This window comes from Cherax quadricarinatus, chromosome 8, assembly GCF_038502225.1.
Source record: "Cherax quadricarinatus isolate ZL_2023a chromosome 8, ASM3850222v1, whole genome shotgun sequence".
Taxonomy (NCBI): domain Eukaryota; kingdom Metazoa; phylum Arthropoda; class Malacostraca; order Decapoda; family Parastacidae; genus Cherax; species Cherax quadricarinatus.
In genome coordinates, this window is record NC_091299.1 from 19,841,362 (window position 1) to 19,859,902 (window position 18,541).

The 18,541-nt window shown below is 39.3% G+C and overlaps 1 protein-coding gene across 1 annotated transcript; it reads left to right on the forward strand.

Annotated features, from left to right (window-relative positions):
- The first annotated feature begins 10,402 nt into the window (after positions 1 to 10,402).
- LOC138852409 (uncharacterized) lies at positions 10,403 to 16,785 on the forward strand. The gene is made up of 2 exons (XM_070082915.1): positions 10,403 to 13,187; positions 16,495 to 16,785. The coding sequence occupies exons 1-2, from the start codon at positions 11,553 to 11,555 to the stop codon at positions 16,522 to 16,524; spliced, it is 1,665 nt and encodes a 554-aa protein (XP_069939016.1). The 5' UTR covers positions 10,403 to 11,552; the 3' UTR covers positions 16,525 to 16,785.
- The last annotated feature ends 1,756 nt before the right edge of the window (positions 16,786 to 18,541 follow it).

The following is an 18,541-nucleotide window of genomic DNA, read 5'->3' on the forward strand; positions in this document are numbered from 1 at the left end:
TGCTCTCAATAAAATAAAACAAATAAAAACTTCCTGATAGGAAGCCAAGAAATCTGTTAGACTTATTGACAACATTTCTGTACTTTTGTTTTCAGTTTAAACTTCTGTTAGACAGAATTCCTCAATCTTTTTCTCATTCAGTTTGATCGAAATCTACATTATTTAATTTATAGCCGCCATAGTTCTTTTCTTCTCCGAGAAAGAAAAAAAATAACTATGGTAGTTCCCTATAAATCTGGGTCGAGGGTTCTCGGGTTCGGGTTAGCATACAGTGGTAAAAGCCTACGATCCAGATATACAGCGCATGTCTGATGTAGAGGTCTGAGATACAGTACTGTGTTGGTATTTTGCCCCAGCTGGAATGTGAGGAAGATACAAATAAGGTTTGAATCATTCCCAAGTGGACTACGTGGTGTGTCCTTCTCATTCACACTGTGGAAACCTATAATGAGCTCTTGATTATGAGGCAATCACTGCTTTTGAGATCGATGAAAAATTAATAAGTTTACCCTCGGAAGTCTCCACTCTACACCCGTTTCTAATATTTAACAGAACAAAGGACCATCAGGCTGCTGCGACCCCATGCAAGGTATGGAACAGTCGTACACTGGTGTAGAGGCTGTCCCTAGCAATGTGTAAGTAAGTAAAGTAAAGTAAATACAATTATACAAATTGTCATACATAGTAGCATGTGTAAATTACCCCTGGCTAGCTTCATTCTCAGGAAACCTCTTGAAACTGAGGACTCGTGCTAGAGGAAAATGGTACCTGCATTATAGATAATCTTAGTAACTCTGGCCTAGGGGCAAGGCTAGTAATAAATTCCATGTAATACTACAAGCTAGCAGTGGTTAAACTAACTTGAATACCAAAATATAGCAAATGATTCAATATACAGGAGGGCCCCGCTGGTACAGCAGGTTAGGTTCCAAGCTATTGCTGTAAAGCCAAAAATCGCTGTAAAGTGAAACAAATAATTTTTCTTTCACTTTCAGATGTATATAAAAGCCTGATAATATGTTTACAATGTCATATATTAAGTGGGCAATAGAGCTAGTCCTAAAAAATGCATATGCTACGGTACACACATTATTTACCTTAGAATATTTTCGCTCTTAGCTAATAGTGAGAGGCGAATATATTTATTCCAGGAAGCCTGAATAAATAAAGAACGCGTATAATTGAAAACTGCTGCATTGGCGAAACTCCATAAACCTAAGCGCTGTAAAGCGAGACCTGCTTGTATTACTAACTGAATAAATACTGAGCGGACAGCTAATGCTTCCTACTCTATGGGGGAGATTTTAACCGTGCTCCAAATGGGTCAGATCAAGATCTCTGTCTTCACTGTGGTAAGAATGCCACTCTGAGAGCTCTGTAACTGTTCGTCAGACAGGAGCCAATTATGTGAAACGTTGGGCATGCTTCCTTACACCTGCTACCCCTGTTCTCCTAGCAGGAAGTATCTGAGTATTAGCGGACTGTTGTGGGTCGCATCCTGGGGAACCTAATTAACCTAAGTTGGCCGAAATGCTTTATAGCCAGAAGCTCTCCATATAGTATGCCGTGATATCAGTTAGGTTTGTAATAATAGTGTCATATACTTGTAAAAATAGAGATTTATATTATTACTATTATTATTATTATTATTATTATTATTATTATTATTGTTGTTGTTGTTGTTGTTGTTGTTGTTGTTGTTGTTGTTGTTGTTGTTGCTGTTGTTATTATTATTATTATTATTATTATTATTGTTGTTGTTGTTGTTGTTGTTGCTGCTGCTGCTGCTGTTATTATTATTATTATTATTATTATTATTATTGTTGTTGTTGTTGTTGTTGTTGTTGTTGTTGTTGTTGTTGTTGTTGTTGTTGTTGTTGTTGTTATTATTATTATTATTATTATTATTATTATTATTATTATTATTATTATTATTATTATTGTTGTTGTTGTTGTTGTTGTTGTTGTTGTTGTTGTTATTATTATTATTATTATTATTATTATTATTATTATTATTATTGTTGTTGTTGTTGTTTTTGTTGTTGTTGTTGTTGTTATTATTATTATTATTATTATTGTTGTTGTTGTTGTTGTTGTTGTTGTTGTTGTTGTTGTTGTTGTTGTTGTTATTATTATTATTATTATTATTATTATTATTATTATTATTATTATTATTGTTGTTGCTGCTATTATTATTATTATTATTATTATTATTATTGTTGTTGTTGTTGTTGTTGTTGTTGTTGTTGTTGTTGTTGTTGTTGTTGCTATTGTTGCTGTTGTTATTATTATTATTATTATTATTATTATTATTATTATTATTATTGTTGCTGCTATTATTATTATTATTATTATTATTATTATTATTATTATTATTATTATTATTATTGTTGTTGTTGTTGTTGTTGTTGCTGCTGCTGTTATTATTATTATTATTATTATTATTATTATTATTATTATTATTATTATTATTATTATTATTGTTGCTGCTATTATTATTATTATTATTATTATTATTATTATTATTATTATTATTGTTGCTGCTATTATTATTATTATTATTATTATTATTATTATTATTATTATTGTTGTTGTTGCTGCTATTATTATTATTATTATTATTATTATTATTATTATTATTATTATTATTATTATTATTATTATTATTATTATTGTTGTTGCTGCTATTATTATTATTATTATTATTATTATCATTATTATTATTGCTGCTATTATTATTATTATTATTATTATTATTATTATTATTATTATTATTATTATTATTATTATTATTATTGCTGCTATTATTGCTGCTATTATTATTATTATTATTATTATTATTATTATTATTATTATTATTATTATTGTTGCTGCTATTATTATTATTATTATTATTATTATTATTATTATTATTATTATTATTATTATAACTGAGTGGAAGTCTAAACACCGTTGAGTCTGCTTAAGGAGACGCCAACAGACCCCTGAAAGGTTGACAAAATACAGATGTAGTCTACACTGACTTTGCAAAAACCTTTGACATGTACGATCGTGGAGTAATTGCACACAAAATGCCTGCAAAAGGAATAACTGGGAAGGTGGGCAAATCAGAGGTTGCTGCTATGAAAAGTTATATTCCCCAAGGCACGGTACTCGCCCCACTTCTTTTCCTTATTCTCATTTCTGAGGTAGACAGGGACATCAGTCATGACACTGCATCATCCTTTGCAGGTGATACCAGAATTTATATGAAAGTAGCATCCATAGGAAACACAGACAGCGAGCCTCCAAGCTTATATAAGCCAAGTCTTCCAGTGGCCCACTTACAACAATATGATGTTCAGTGAGGGCAAATTTCAGTTATTACGCCATGAAAGAATGAAGGAAATATGAACATTCTCAGAATACAAGACAAATTCATACCACTCAACAAAAAATATATCTAATGTGAGAGACCTGGGAGTGATAATGTTGGATCTTAAATTCAAGGAGTGAAACAACGTTATCATCGCAAATGCAAGAAAAATGATAGTTTGGATAACTAGAACCTTCAAAATAAGGGATTCCAAGGCAATTATATCACTCCTAAGGTCACTCATTCTCTCTCACCAAAACTGCTGAGCTAAAAAAAAAAAATGTACAGAGAACCTTTACTGGAAACACGTGAAATCCCTAAAAGTGTATTCCTTAGAAAGACACATTATAATATACACCTGGAAGATACTGGAGGGACTGGTCTCAAACCTGCACACTGAAATTACTACTTTTCAACACAAGAAGAGGCTTGGCAGACTGTGCAGGATACCTCAAATTAAAAGCAGTGGCGCGATAAGTCCCTTAACTCAATAAGCGTTAAGGGACCACGACTCTTAAACAACCTCTCTTCATTCATAAGGGGAATTACCAACAACCTCCAAGCTGTCTCCAAAAGGAAACTCAACTGATTCCTCAAAACAGTTCCTAATCAGCCCGGTTGTCGTGCATACGTTGGACTGCGGGCGGCGGGCACTAACAGGTTGACTGATCAGGCCAGCAACCAGGAGAACTGGTCTGGAACCGGGGCGCGGGGACGATGACCTTCAGAAGCGACTCCAGGTAGCCCTCAGCTGGGCTCCAATAATGTCTCCTTATTACTCTTCAGTTCGTTCCAAGATCCTGTCAACATACACAATTATCATAATAACTCTAGTATTATCTAGTGATGATTTAAGTCTTCCTGAATTATTGACAGTGTTGACAGCTGAAGTGTTCCCTGAGTTACGACGGGTAACTTAACCTGTTACGACCATGCAACTCTAGATACTACAGCTGAAGTGTTCCCTGGGTTACGACGGGCAACTTAACCTGTTACAGCTGAAGTGTTCCCTGGGTTACGACGGGTAACTTAACTGTTACAGCTGAAGTGTTCCCTGGGTTACGACGGGTAACTTAACCTGTTACAGCTGAAGTGTTCCCTGGGTTACGACGGGTAACTTAACCTGTTACAGCTGAAGTGTTCCCTGGGTTACGACGGGTAACTTAACCTGTTACAGCTGAAGTGTTCCCTGGGTTACGACGGGTAACTTAACTGTTACAGCTGAAGTGTTCCCTGGGTTACGACGGGCAACTTAACTGTTACAGCTGAAGTGTTCCCTGGGTTACGACGGGCAACTTAACTGTTACAGCTGAAGTGTTCCCTGGGTTACGACGGGTAACTTAACCTGTTACAGCTGAAGTGTTCCCTGGGTTACGACGGGCAACTTAACTGTTACAGCTGAAGTGTTCCCTGGGTTACGACGGGCAACTTAACTGTTACAGCTGAAGTGTTCCCTGGGTTACGACGGGCAACTTAACTGTTACAGCTGAAGTGTTCCCTGGGTTACGACGGGTAACTTAACCTGTTACAGCTGAAGTGTTCCCTGGGTTACGACGGGCAACTTAACTGTTACAGCTGAAGTGTTCCCTTGGTTACGACGGGTAACTTAACCTGTTACAGCTGAAGTGTTCCCTGGGTTACGACGGGTAACTTAACTGTTACAGCTAAAGTGTTCCCTGGGTTACGACGGGTAACTTAACTGTTACAGCTAAAGTGTTCCCTGGGTTACGACGGGTAACTTAACTGTTACAGCTGAAGTGTTCCCTGGGTTACGACGGGTAACTTAACCTGTTACAGCTGAAGTGTTCCCTGGGTTACGACGGGTAACTTAACTGTTACAGCTGAAGTGTTCCCTGGGTTACGACGGGTAACTTAACCTGTTACAGCTGAAGTGTTCCCTGGGTTACGACGGGTAACTTAACCTGTTACGACCATGCAACTCTAGATACTATACTAAATATTAGGTTTAGCGATTCTTTTTATAATAATAATAATAATAATAATAATAATAATAATAATAATAATAATAATAATAATAATAATAATAATAATAATATATTAAATATTTAATGTTTACCTCGTCTATGGTGTGGGATCTGAGTTATTTATTATACTTGTCTAGGACCGTTTTAATTAGTTGCCCTTTTTTTTTTTTTTTTTTTTTTTTAATGCCTGTTTAGCCAGGGTTCACAATTTTAGTGTTCATTCTGTCTCTTCAAACTCAATATATCATGACTGTTCAAATTCATTATATCATTTGTGAGAATTTAGTTTTAGTTTATTTATTTTTTTTTTTCAGTACTATTAGATTAAAGAAATGTATTTAATCTTTGTATTAGGTGGCATAAAATATAGTTTACAAGTAATTAAAGTCTTACAAAGTCTGGTAGAACATAGGTCAGATTTGTCAGGAAACAGGACAAGTGTTTCCTGACGCGGGTCTTAGTCCTGGAGTTTACCTGGAGAGGGTTTCGGGGGTCAACGCCCCCCGCAGCCCGGTCTGAGACCAGGCCTCGTGGTGGAGCAGGGTCTGATTAACCAGACTGTTACTGCTGGCCGCACGCAAGATGACGTACGAACCACAGCCCAGTTGGTCAGGTACTGACTTTAGGTGCCTGTTCAGTGCCTTCTTGAAGAGAGCCAGGGGACTATTGGTAATCCCCCTTAGGTATGCTGGGAGGCAATTGAGCAGTCTTGGGCCCCGGACACTTACTGTGTTGTCTCTCAGTGTACTCGTGGCACCCCTGGTTTTCATCGGGGGAATGTTGCATCGCTTGCCGAGTCTTTTGCTTTCATAGGGAGTGATTTTCGTGTGCAGGTTTCGTACCAATGCCTCCAGGACCTTCCAAGGGTATATTATCATGTATCTCTCTCTCCTGCATTCGAGGGAATACAGATCATTGACCTTCAACCGTTCCCAGTAATTTAGGTGCCTTATCGTACTTATGTGTGCCATGAAAGTTCTTTGTACACTCTCCAGGTCTGCAATGTCGCCAGCCTTGAAGGGGGCAGTTAGTGTACAGCAGTATTCCAGCCTAGAGAGCAAAAGCGATTTGAAGAGAATCATCATGGGCTTAGCATCTCTAGTTTTGAAGGTTCTCATTATCCATCCTACCATTTTCCTAGCGGATGAGGTAGATACATTGTTGTGGTCTTCGAAGACGAGATCCTCTGATATTATCACTCCCAGGTCCTGCACATTATTTTCCGCTCTATTGTATGGTTAGAATTTGTGGTATATCCTGACACATTTTTAATTTCTTCAAGTTTTCCATATCTGAGTAGTTGAAATTTCTCCTAGTTGAACTTCATATTGTTTTGAGTTGCCCATTCGAAGATTTGGTTGATGTCCGGAGTCTCGCGGTGTCTTCGATGCAGGTCACTGCCATGGTGATCCGGGTGTCATCCGCAAAGGAAGACACGGAGCTATGGCTTACATCTCTGTCTATGTCAGAAATGAGGATGAGGAATAGAATAGGAGTGAGTACTGTGCCTTGTGGAACAGAGCTTTTTACCATGGCTACCTGGAACTTTACTCTGTTTACTATTACTCTTTGTGTTCTATTTGTCGGGAAGTTGTAGATCCATCTACCAATTTTCCCCTGTTGTTAATTTATCCCGCATTTTCTGTGCTATTACACCATGGTCACACTTGTCGAAAGCTTACTACATCTGCATTTTGTTTATCCTCTACAGCATCCAGGACCTTGTCATAGTGGTCCAGTAGCTGGGACAGGCAGGAGCGACCTGCTCTAAACCCGTGTTGTCCTGGGTTGTGTAACTGATGGGTATTTAGGTGGTTGGCTATCTTGCTTCTTAGAACCCTCTCAAAGATTTTTATGATATGGGATGTTAGTACTATAGGTCTGTAGTTCGTTGCAATTGCTTCACTGTCACCTTTATGGAGTGGGGCTATGTCTGTTGTTTTCAGTGTGGGTGGGATGACCCCTGTGTCCATGCTCCCTCTCCATAAAATGCTGAAGGCACGCGATAGGGACTTCTTGCAGTTCTTGATGAACACGGAGTTCCACGAGTCTGGGCCTGGGGCAGAGTGCATGGGCATGTCATTTATTGCCTCTTAAAAATCTTGTGGAGTTGTAATAATATCCGAGAGTTTTGGGATGACCAAATTTTGGGTTTCGTTCATAAAGAATTAATTTGGATTGTAGACCCTTAGAGTGGGCAGTGGACCGCTGAACACTGAGTCATACTGGGACTTTAGTATCTCATTCATTTCTTGGCTATCATCTGTGTATGTCCCATCCCGCCTAAGCAGGGGCCCAATACTGGATGTTGTTTTTCCCTTAGATCTGGCATAAGAGAAGAAGTATTTTTTTTTCAATTTCCTTTATGGCTTTTAGTTCTTCCTGTGATTCTTGTCTCCTATAAGATTCCTTCAGCTTAAGTTCGATATTTGCAAATTCATTGACTAGTGCTTCCCTTCGTATTTCAGATATATTGACCCCACTTCGCCTTCGTCTGTATAAAGAACGTCTCCTTCTTTCAAGTTGACATCTTCTCTTTCTTTTTCTTAAGGGAATATGTCTTGAGCAGATCTCAAGAACCACAGTATTCATTTTTTCAAGGCAGATATTTGGGTCCATGTTGTTTAGGATATCTTCCCAGCTTGTTTCATTTAGGATATGGTTTACTTGGTCCAATTGTATGTTTTTATTATTGAAATTGAATTTCGTGAAGAGACCCTTATGACTTCTCACATTTTGCTGGTCCGGAGCCCTGTGTATACATGTCTGCACCTCTATTATGTTGTGATTTGAGTGAAATGTCTTTGATACAGTTATATTACGTATCAGATCATCATTGTTAATGAAGATGAGGTCCAGCGTATTTTCTAGTCTTGTAGGCTCTACTATTTGCTGGTTTAAGGTGAATTTGTTGCAGAGATTTAATAGTTCGCGTGTGTGTGAATTTTCATCTGAGCTGCCTCCCGGGGTGATCTCTGCTAAAACATTGTTTGCTATGCTCCTCCATTTTAGGTGTCTCGGGTTGAAATCTCCTAGTAGTAAGATGTTTGGGGCAGGAGTTGGGAGATTTTCCAGACAGTGGTCAATGTTTATAAGCTGCTCATGGAATTGCCGGGAGGTTGCATCTGGAAGCTTGTATACCACCACAATGACAGGGTTTTGGTTTTCAATCTTTACCGCCAAAACTTCAACTACATCATTTGAGGTGTTCAGTAGTTCTGTGCAAATGAGCGACTCTGTGACGTACAGTCCAACCTCCCCCCTCCCTTGTTGTCTGTTTAGTCTGCCGCATCGGAATAGGTTATAACCTGGGATCCATATTTTGTTGTCATAATGATCCTTTATGTGGGTCTCCGTGAATGCTGCAAACATTGCATTTGACTCCATGAGCAGTCCCTTGATGTAAGGAATTTTGTTGCTTTTTGACGGCTTTAGACCCTGTATGTTTGCAAAGACAAATGTTGTATTGGTGAAATTTAGGGTTTTTTTATTTTCTGGCTCTAATATCTGTTGTTCTGGGGTAGCGGCCAATGTCTGTACCTCTGCTCCAGAAGTGTTTTCAGTTGGTGTAGGATTATTGTCATTTCTTGCCAGTCTTTTTTCCTTTCTGGCCCTAAAAAAGCCCTCTGTCCCTGTAGAGGTTATGGCTTCCCTCTTTTGTTTCCCATAGTCTGGCTGGTCTGTGTCTTCTAGTCCCCTTAAGGTGATGTGCCTGGCAGTATGCGTTGGAACATTTTCTTTCATGGATTGATGAGTGACACATCTCTGGGTGGAATAAATTGCAAGAAAGGAAGTTGCATTCTCCTGTTGTCATGTGGGTGCGGCATTTTTTTGAGATAGTCAAAGGTGCATGTCCGACCTGTTTTACCAGATATACCATGCCTGCAGATACCCAAGGCATAGTATTTACATAGATTGTACTTCTGTTTCCTAGGATTTATTGTAGCTGCGTTCACTGCTGGTGCATTTATTTTTCCTGTTTCCTCAATATCTTTCACCCCTGTATGGACATCAGTGCTTCCACCAGGTTTTGCTGGTAGTGTGTCGACACTATTCCCTGAGGCTTCATCCCATTTTGATTCATCTCCCGCAGTATCTCTATTTTGAACCTCTGTGGACTGATTAAGGTTGTCTTCAGTGTCCTCCAGGACAACACTAATACCCTCAGCACTGTCCTCCAGGACTACACTAGCACCCTCAGCACTGTCCTCCAGGACTACACTAGCACCCTCAGGAGCACTGTCCAAGACAGCCCCGTCCCTACCACCCATCTTTTTTTCCCAGTTGTTATACCATGCTGACACGTCTTTCAAGAAGGATGTTTTATTGGTGTTCTTGTCTTTTAATATAGATGTTATTTCCTCATACAGGTGTATCTCGTTTGGGCAGACCCTAAAACATCTCTCTGAGTTTATGTCAAGTGTGGTCACTGGTTTAAAATCCCTGCATATACTATGGGACCACTGACCACACAGATGGCAAGCAATCCAGGCCTGTCTTCGGGTCAGATGATGACCCGCAACTGGAGCTTTTGGTCATCTGACCGAGGCCTTCCGCTGGCTTACCGGTCCACCCCTTTAAAAATTATGGTCATTGATAACCATTTTTTTAACATAGGTTTATATCAACCTTGTGCCTTTCTGGCTTACTGGTGACCATATGTCGAGACACCAATAAGGTCAACCCTTACTCTAATGACCTTTTTATATAGGTCGATGGTCGTTGTGCCTCAAAAGAAGGAAAGGTATATACCAATAATATTTTTTTCTCTTATTTTTGCATATCGCAAAATACTGCGGTATACAAGGCAATAATGAACAGACTTAACTGTGATATCGGCTAATATCGAGGTGAGGCTCGAGTGTTTCTTTATGTAAATTTCCCAGTATTAAGCAAAATATGAAATGGAGAGTACCTTACTTTGGGCCAATGGAGAAAAAAGTTTTTTTTTTATGTAATTCAAAAATAAACGTAACCTAACCTAACTTATCCTCAAGTTTATCTCTGAGTCAAGGTTAGGTTAGCCTAGGTTAGGTTTGGTTAGGTCAGGTTGTGAGGGAAAAGTAGGTGTAAGTGGGGTTAAGGTTGTTCGGGCAACCAGGAACCATTAGCGAGTTACGTTGCGCGCGCACACACCCCCCCCTCTCTGGCGGGCTGGGGCAAAACTAGTTCCTGGTGTCCGATTTGTTAAAGTTTCTACTCCTGGTAATATTGACCTTACCTGGTGTGGATTGAAGTTTGGAGAGTCACTTCGCCTCCACTCTTCTCCTAATCAGGTGGGGTGATCTACCAGGAGTATTACTGTTTGTTCTTTTCTAGTGTTTGCTGGTTACCAGTAATGATTTTGGCATTTATCATTCTTTTTCTTTCTTAAATGTTATATTATCATGACTATGGGTAACCAGTTTTATTTTCTCTTATTTGTCAGCTCTGTTCCTGGCGTGGTCTTCCAGGATAGACGCCAGATAAAGGGGCAAGACGTGTGTTAATAATACTTATTAACATTATTCTACAACTACCGGCCCTTACCTATTCTACTTGTGCTCCATCCAAGTGGTAGGAGATTCCAGAACATCGGATTACCATCTGCCCAGGATAACCTACATAAATAACATCAGAGGAACTATCCAGGGCCATACCTACTCCTACCCAACTACAAGAACTGAAGGCCATTTTTTTTTTATTATATTTAAATTTTAAGTAAAATTCTCAAAAATCATTTTTCTTGTTTTTCCTAAATCATTTCTTTATTTATTTATTTTTCCATTAGTTTCTTTTGTTCAGTAGGAAGGCGTTCCACTGACAATGGCGACCTTGCCAGGATCCGACTCTTGAAGCAACATCGTCCTGATGGTTCAACTGGTTGTGAGTATAACATTTAAGATAGAAAAGGGTGAGTTAGTTGAGGTGTCAAGTCATTACTGGTAGTCTGGTTGACTTACCGTTGTTTGGTTCTAAGGTTCGGTTTAGAAGTTTACCTATTTGTTGGACCTGGGGAACTTTGATAATAACCCCTCCTGTGTGAACCGTGTGTATTTTGCTTAGTGAAGGCTATTGAGCCCACAAGTGTATTCTTCCAGGGAGAAATATTTATTTCATTTTCTACTTTGGGAAGTTTAAAGTGTGCGGACTGTGTCCCTCTTTTGTAACAGACGTTACTGTTAATTTTAATTGTCAGTTGAAGTTGGGTGCTTAATATTTCTTTTTACAAGATGGATTCTTTAGATTTCTGGTTGAAAGCTGGAAAGGAAATGGGATTTACTGGACAAAGCCTTGATAGTTACATTACTGCTAAAATGGCTATTGAAGAGAAAAAGGAACAGGAAAGACTAGCTCGAGAGGAGAAAAGACTAGCTCGTGAAGAGAAAAAGGAACAGGAAAGACTAGCTCGAGAAGAGAAAAAGGAACAGGAAAGACTAGCTCGGGAGGATAAAATCGAACAGGAAAGGATAGCTAGAGAAGATAGAGTTCAGGCAAGAGAGGTAGCCTTCAAAATGAAGGAAATTGAGTTAGAACAATCAAGATTGGAATTAGAAGCCAAGAAGGTAGAACTATCTAAGCAGAAAATAGATGAAGGGGTACTGGAATACCCTTCCCAAGAACCTAATATTAGGATGCCTCAAATACCACCTTTCTCAGAACAAGATGACATAGCGGCATATATTACGAGATTCGAGAGTACTGCTACTCTCTGTGACTGGCCAGTAGATTCTTGGGCTACTAGGCTTGGCTTACTACTGTCAGGTTCAGCACTAAACGTCTATTCCACTCTACCCTCTGATGTTATTTCTAGTTATAGCCTGCTGAAGAAAGCTATACTCCAGGCTTTCAAAAAAACTACTCATCATTACAGGTCGGAGTTTAGACACATTAAAATAACTCCTCATCAAAATTACATGCAATTCTTAACAACACTTTTCAGATTATTTGATTCGTGGATTGATAGTGCTGAGGTTGACCACGATTTCGAATCTTTACGAGACCTGATGGTAAGAGATCAATTCCTTTCTTCTGTAAACTCTGACTTACGAATATTCATTAAAGAACGAAACGTTCATACGGCTGCAGAAATGGCACAAGCTGCTGATATATATGCGTGCGCTCATAATAACTACCCTAAAGAGCGTAGCAGATATAAGCCTGTTGTGCCTAAGCAATCTGAGGGATCCAAACCCTCCGTACCTAAGAATTCCACGGCCTTCACAGTAAAGTGTTTCAACTGTAATGAGTGGGGTCATAGACGTCCCGACTGTCCTAGAAAAAAAGGTGAAAATGTCGGTAAATGTTTCACTGAATCAAACATAAACGCACCTTTTAGTGAAGGTACAGTCAATGGTATGAATGTATCAACCATTCTTAGAGACACAGGATGTTCCTGTATTGTTATCTCAAGTAAGCTTTTCCCTAACCTAGATTCTTCACGTTATAAGTCCACTAAATTAACTGACTATTTAGGAAGAAGCGATTCTTTTCCAACAGTCAGATGTTTTGTTAGGTGCAAATGGTTCTCAGGATGGGTAGATGCTGTAGTTGCCCCGATAACCTCATGTTCTGTTTTGGTTGGGAACATACAAGGGGCTACTTTCCCATCTGAGAAGGACTGTTTGGAATTTGGAGTTTCCAAGGAAGGGTTGGAACCTAATATCTCTGTTTCTTCACAGATAGTTCCAGATGAGATTCAGTTGGGTAACCTAAATCAGAGAGCTGATGGTTACAAAACTCCGGTAACACCTTTAGTAAGTCAGTCACTTGAACTGGACAACGCAGACGCCAGTGGGAAACTACGTGTGGCACAATCTATACAACAACTAGACTCGATTAACGTCGTTACCAGAGCTCAGTCTAAGGTAAAACCTATCCACCCATTAGTTCTTTCCAAAGGAAAGCCAATCGAGCTGTCTCATATAGATTTGGAGGGTCTTCAAAAGACTTGTCCTTCCTTAGAGGAATCTCGGAAGTTAGCTTTAAATGGCAAGGTGACCCAGAGAAAGAAATTTTCTTACAAGTTTGAGTTCAAACACGATCTTTTGTACAAGACTATAGTGTCTGCGGACAAGCCCAATGACGTTGGTCGAAGCCTGTTAGTCATTCCGCAGGATTGCCGTGAAACTATTTTAAAGATTTCTCATGACTTGCCAGTCTCTGGCCATTTTTCACATAGGAAGACCTATAATAAAATCAAGGACCTATATTTCTGGCCTAGCATGTCCTCTGACATCTATAAGTACTGCAGATCATGTCACGTATGTCAACTTTCCACGCAGAAGGGTAGAACTAGGAGAGTTCCTATGGTAAAGATGCCAATTTTCTCAGTCCCTTTTGCAAGGGTTGCAGTAGATATAGTTGGTCCTATCACACCTCGCTCATCAGGAGGTCATAAATATATTTTAACTATGATTGACTACGCGTCCAGCTTCCCAGAGGCGGTACCCTTAAAATCCATTACGTCCATAGAAGTCGCAGAAGCCTTATTTTCTATTTTTTCACGTGTAGGTATACCTCGTGAAATTCTGTCGGATAAAGGGGCTCAATTCACTTCAGAATTAATGGAACACGTTTATCAACTTGTGGGTGTTAAACCTCTTTTCACTACACCTTACCATCCGATGTGTAACGGAAGAGTGGAGCGACAACATGCCATCCTAAAGTCAATACTAAAAAAACTATGTATTCTTAAACCAACGGACTGGCATAGATTTTTACCATGTGCTCTTTTCGCAATGCGCGAGATTCCAAGTGATTCCCTTGGTTATTCCCCTTTTGAATTGCTTTATGGGAGACAAGCTCGTGGTCCACTATCTATTTTGAATGAACTTTGGTCCAAAGATATCAAACCTGAGGTTCAAAACAGCTATCAGTTTCTTTTAGATCTAAGGGAAAGATTGGAAGAAACCGCCGATTTGGTCAGTAAAAACCTAGAGATGTCTATGGAAACGTACAAGACCTATTTTGACCATAAAAGTTCCAAGCGTACGTTTAATGTTGGTGATGAAGTTTTAGTTCTCCTACCTGACAAATCCAACAAATTGCTAATTACATGGCGCGGACCGTATAAAGTAGTGAAGGTCTGCAATAAGGTAGATTATATCTTGGATGTCAAGGGTAGAGAGAGAATGTATCACGTCAATATTTTGAAACGGTACCATAGAAGAGAAGTTAATCTTTGCGTAAATGCCTTTGACGAAGATACTTCTTCTTTCAGCTTGGATACAAGTGGTGATTCGTACGAATGTAGAGTTTGTATTATAGATGACGAGTCTTTTACAGAATCGAAGGAACTACTGGATATCTTAACGCATGATCCCTCACCAAAGAAGTCAAATGTCAACATTAACAACGACTTGTCAAATAAACAAAAGTCTCAAGTAAGTGCCTTAGTAAATTCATTTTCTGACGTATTCACAGAGGTACCAGGACTTACCACCACTATTGTACACAAGATTGAATTGTCGGATCATGAACCAGTAAAGCGGAAAATCTACCCTGTTCCCGTTCACTTACGGAAAACTTTTGATAATGAGGTTGACAAACTATTTAACTTAAACATCATAGAACCTTCGAAATCAGCTTTCTGTTCACCAGTTGTTATGGTTAAGAAACCCGATAATTCTTACCGACTTGCCCAAGATTTTCGTTATTTAAATACTATAACTAAATGGGATGCAGAACCCATGCCAGTAATTGATCATGACTTGTATAAATTCCATGACTGCAAATTCTTCTCGGAATTAGACATCTCCCAAGCATACCATCAAGTGCCATTACACCCAGACTCGAAACCATACACTGCTTTCCCTACTCATAGAGGTCTAATGCAATACCGCACAATGCCTTTCGGCTTGGTTACCGCATGTGCCACGTATATTAGGCTTATGAGAATAGTTCTTTCTGATCTAAAGAATGTATCAGTGTATTTTGATAATATTTATATCATGACAAATGCCTGGGAAGACCATCTAAATACACTATCGCTTGTTTTGAAAAGACTAAGAACTCATGGACTTACAGTTAAACCACAAAAGTGCTTTCTTGGCTATCATAAGGTACAATACCTTGGGTTCATTATCTCTGATAACAACTTTTCACCACTTCCTAATAAGACCAAAGCTGTTTTAGAAAGTACGTTCCCTGCTACTAAAAAGTTATTAAGAAGTTTCCTTGGATCTGTAAACTTCTATAGAAATTTCGTACCAAATCTAAGTAGCTTAACTTCAGTTCTTACAGACTATTTGAAAAAGGGTGTCAAGGAACCTCTTAGTTGTTCTGAGGAAGCCAACCAAAGCTTCGAAGAAATTAAGAGTATATTTTCAAACCCCCCTGTCCTAAAATTACCAGATATTAATAAAATATTTTGTCTCCGAACAGATGCCTCCCATTCTGGACTCGGGGCTGTACTACTTCAATATTATGAGGAGACACCTTTCCCAGTATCTTTCGCCAGTAAGAAGCTTCTGCCCAGAGAAGAAAGATATTCCACTGTGGAGAAAGAATGTTATGCTTTAGTATGGGGTATAAGTAGATATAAATACTACCTATACGGTAAACCCTTTGTGCTTGAAACAGATCACAAGCCACTGATGTACTTGGAAAACTTTAAAGGGTCAAATAGCAGACTCTTGAGATGGGCTCTGGCTATTCAGCCCTATAAGTTTAAAGTCGTTTATATTTCTGGCTCTGAAAACCACTTTTCAGATTGGCTGAGCCGAGGTTGTATTTAGTGCTTTTCCCTCTGTTCGTTGACTTATTGACTCCGTCCATAAGTTTTGGAAGGGGGTATTGTGAGGGAAAAGTAGGTGTAAGTGGGGTTAAGGTTGTTCGGGCAACCAGGAACCATTAGCGAGTTACGTTGCGCGCGCACACACCCCCCCCTCTCTGGCGGGCTGGGGCAAAACTAGTTCCTGGTGTCCGATTTGTTAAAGTTTCTACTCCTGGTAATATTGACCTTACCTGGTGTGGATTGAAGTTTGGAGAGTCACTTCGCCTCCACTCTTCTCCTAATCAGGTGGGGTGATCTACCAGGAGTATTACTGTTTGTTCTTTTCTAGTGTTTGCTGGTTACCAGTAATGATTTTGGCATTTATCATTCTTTTTCTTTCTTAAATGTTATATTATCATGACTATGGGTAACCAGTTTTATTTTCTCTTATTTGTCAGCTCTGTTCCTGGCGTGGTCTTCCAGGATAGACGCCAGATAAAGGGGCAAGACGTGTGTTAATAATACTTATTAACATTATTCTACAACTACCGGCCCTTACCTATTCTACTTGTGCTCCATCCAAGTGGTAGGAGATTCCAGAACATCGGATTACCATCTGCCCAGGATAACCTACATAAATAACATCAGAGGAACTATCCAGGGCCATACCTACTCCTACCCAACTACAAGAACTGAAGGCCATTTTTTTTTATTATATTTAAATTTTAAGTAAAATTCTCAAAAATCATTTTTCTTGTTTTTCCTAAATCATTTCTTTATTTATTTTTCCATTAGTTTCTTTTGTTCAGTAGGAAGGCGTTCCACTGACAAGGTTAGGTTAGGTTAGGTTAGGTTAGGTTAGGTTAGGTTAGGTTAGATTAGGTTAGGTTAGGTTTGGTTAGGTTAGGTGGTTAGGTTAGATTAGGTTAGGTTAGGTTAGGTTAGGTTAGGTTAGGTTAAGCTAGGTTAGGTTAGGTTAGGTTAGGTTAGGTTAGGTTAGCCTAGGTTAGGTTAGGTTAGGTTAGCCTAGGTCAGGTTAGGTTAGGTTAGGTTAGATTAGGTTAGGTTAGGTTAGGTTAGGTTTGGTTAGGTTAGGTTAGGTTAGGTTAGGTTAGGTTAGCCTTGGTTAGGTTAGGTTAGGTTAGCCTAGGTCAGGTTAGGTTAGGTTAGGTTAGATTAGGTTAGGTTAGGTTAGGTTAGGTTAAGGTGGTTAGTCCCTCAGTCTGGAGAAGAGCATTGCTCCATAGTCTGAAACAATATGGAGTTGAAGTGACAGGATGGAGCCTTATATAGCGCCAGGAGGTGAGACGAAGGTCACTAGTAGAAGTAAGAACGCAGATGTTGGGAGGTCAGGTCCCTCTCAAATCCAGCCGTTCTCACTAGTAGAGGTTGTCGAAGTTGATTGCAGGTCTGGAACAATGCTCTTCTCCAGACTGAGGGACTGACCACCTCAAAACTTTAAGGGTGATGGACTGATTACATCGTCTTCAAGTATCTTCTGCTTCTATCAACTTTTCTGTACTCGACTGAAGAAGCCTACTGTGTAGGCGAAACGTTTCGAAATAAAGATACCTAACTGTTGCATATGTGTCTTACCTAACAACCTGTCGGTATTTTATACCATTTTGATATTCAATCTGTCAGACACTGCAACACAAGGGTATCTTGGTACAGACCTGCAATCAACTTCGACAACCTCTACTAGTGAGAACGGCTGGATTGGAGAGGGACCTGACCTCCCAACATCTGCGTTCTTACTTCTACTAGTGACCTTCGTCTCACCTCCTGGCGCTATATAAGGCTCCATCCTGTCACTTCAACTCCATATTGTTTCAGACTTTGGAACAATGCTCTTCTCTAGACTGAGGGACTGACCACCTCAAAACTTTAAGGGTGATGGATAGGTTAGGTTAGGTTAGGTTAGGTTAGGTTAGGTTAGATTAGGTTAGGTTAGGTTAGGTTAGGTTAGCCTAGGTTAGGTTAGGTTAGGTTAGGTTAGGTTGGGTTAGGTTAGGTTAGCCTAGGTTAGGTTAGGTTAGGTTAGCCTAGGTCAGGTTAGGTTAGGTTAGATTAGCCTAGGTTAGGTTAGGTTAGGTTAGATTAGCCTAGGTTAAGTTAGGTTAGGTTAGGTTATGTTAGGTTAGGTTAGGTTAGCCTAGGTTAGGTTAGGTTAGGTTAGGTTAGGTTAGATTAGCCTAGGTTAGGTTAGGTTAGGCTAGGTTAGGTTAGGTTAGATTAGGTTAGATTAGGTTAGGTTAGGTTAGGTTAGGTTAGCCTAGGTTAGGTTAGGTTAGGTTAGGTTAGGTTAGCCTAGGTTAGATTAGGTTAGGTTAGGTTAGCCTAGGTCAGGTTAGGTTAGGTTAGGTTAGATTAGCCTAGGTTAGGTTAGGTTAGGTTAGGTTAGACTAAGTTAGATTAGGTTACGTTAGGTTAGGTTAGATTAGCCTAGGTTAGGTTAGGTTAGGTTAGGTTAGGTTAGCCTAGGTCAGGTTAGGTTAGGTTAGG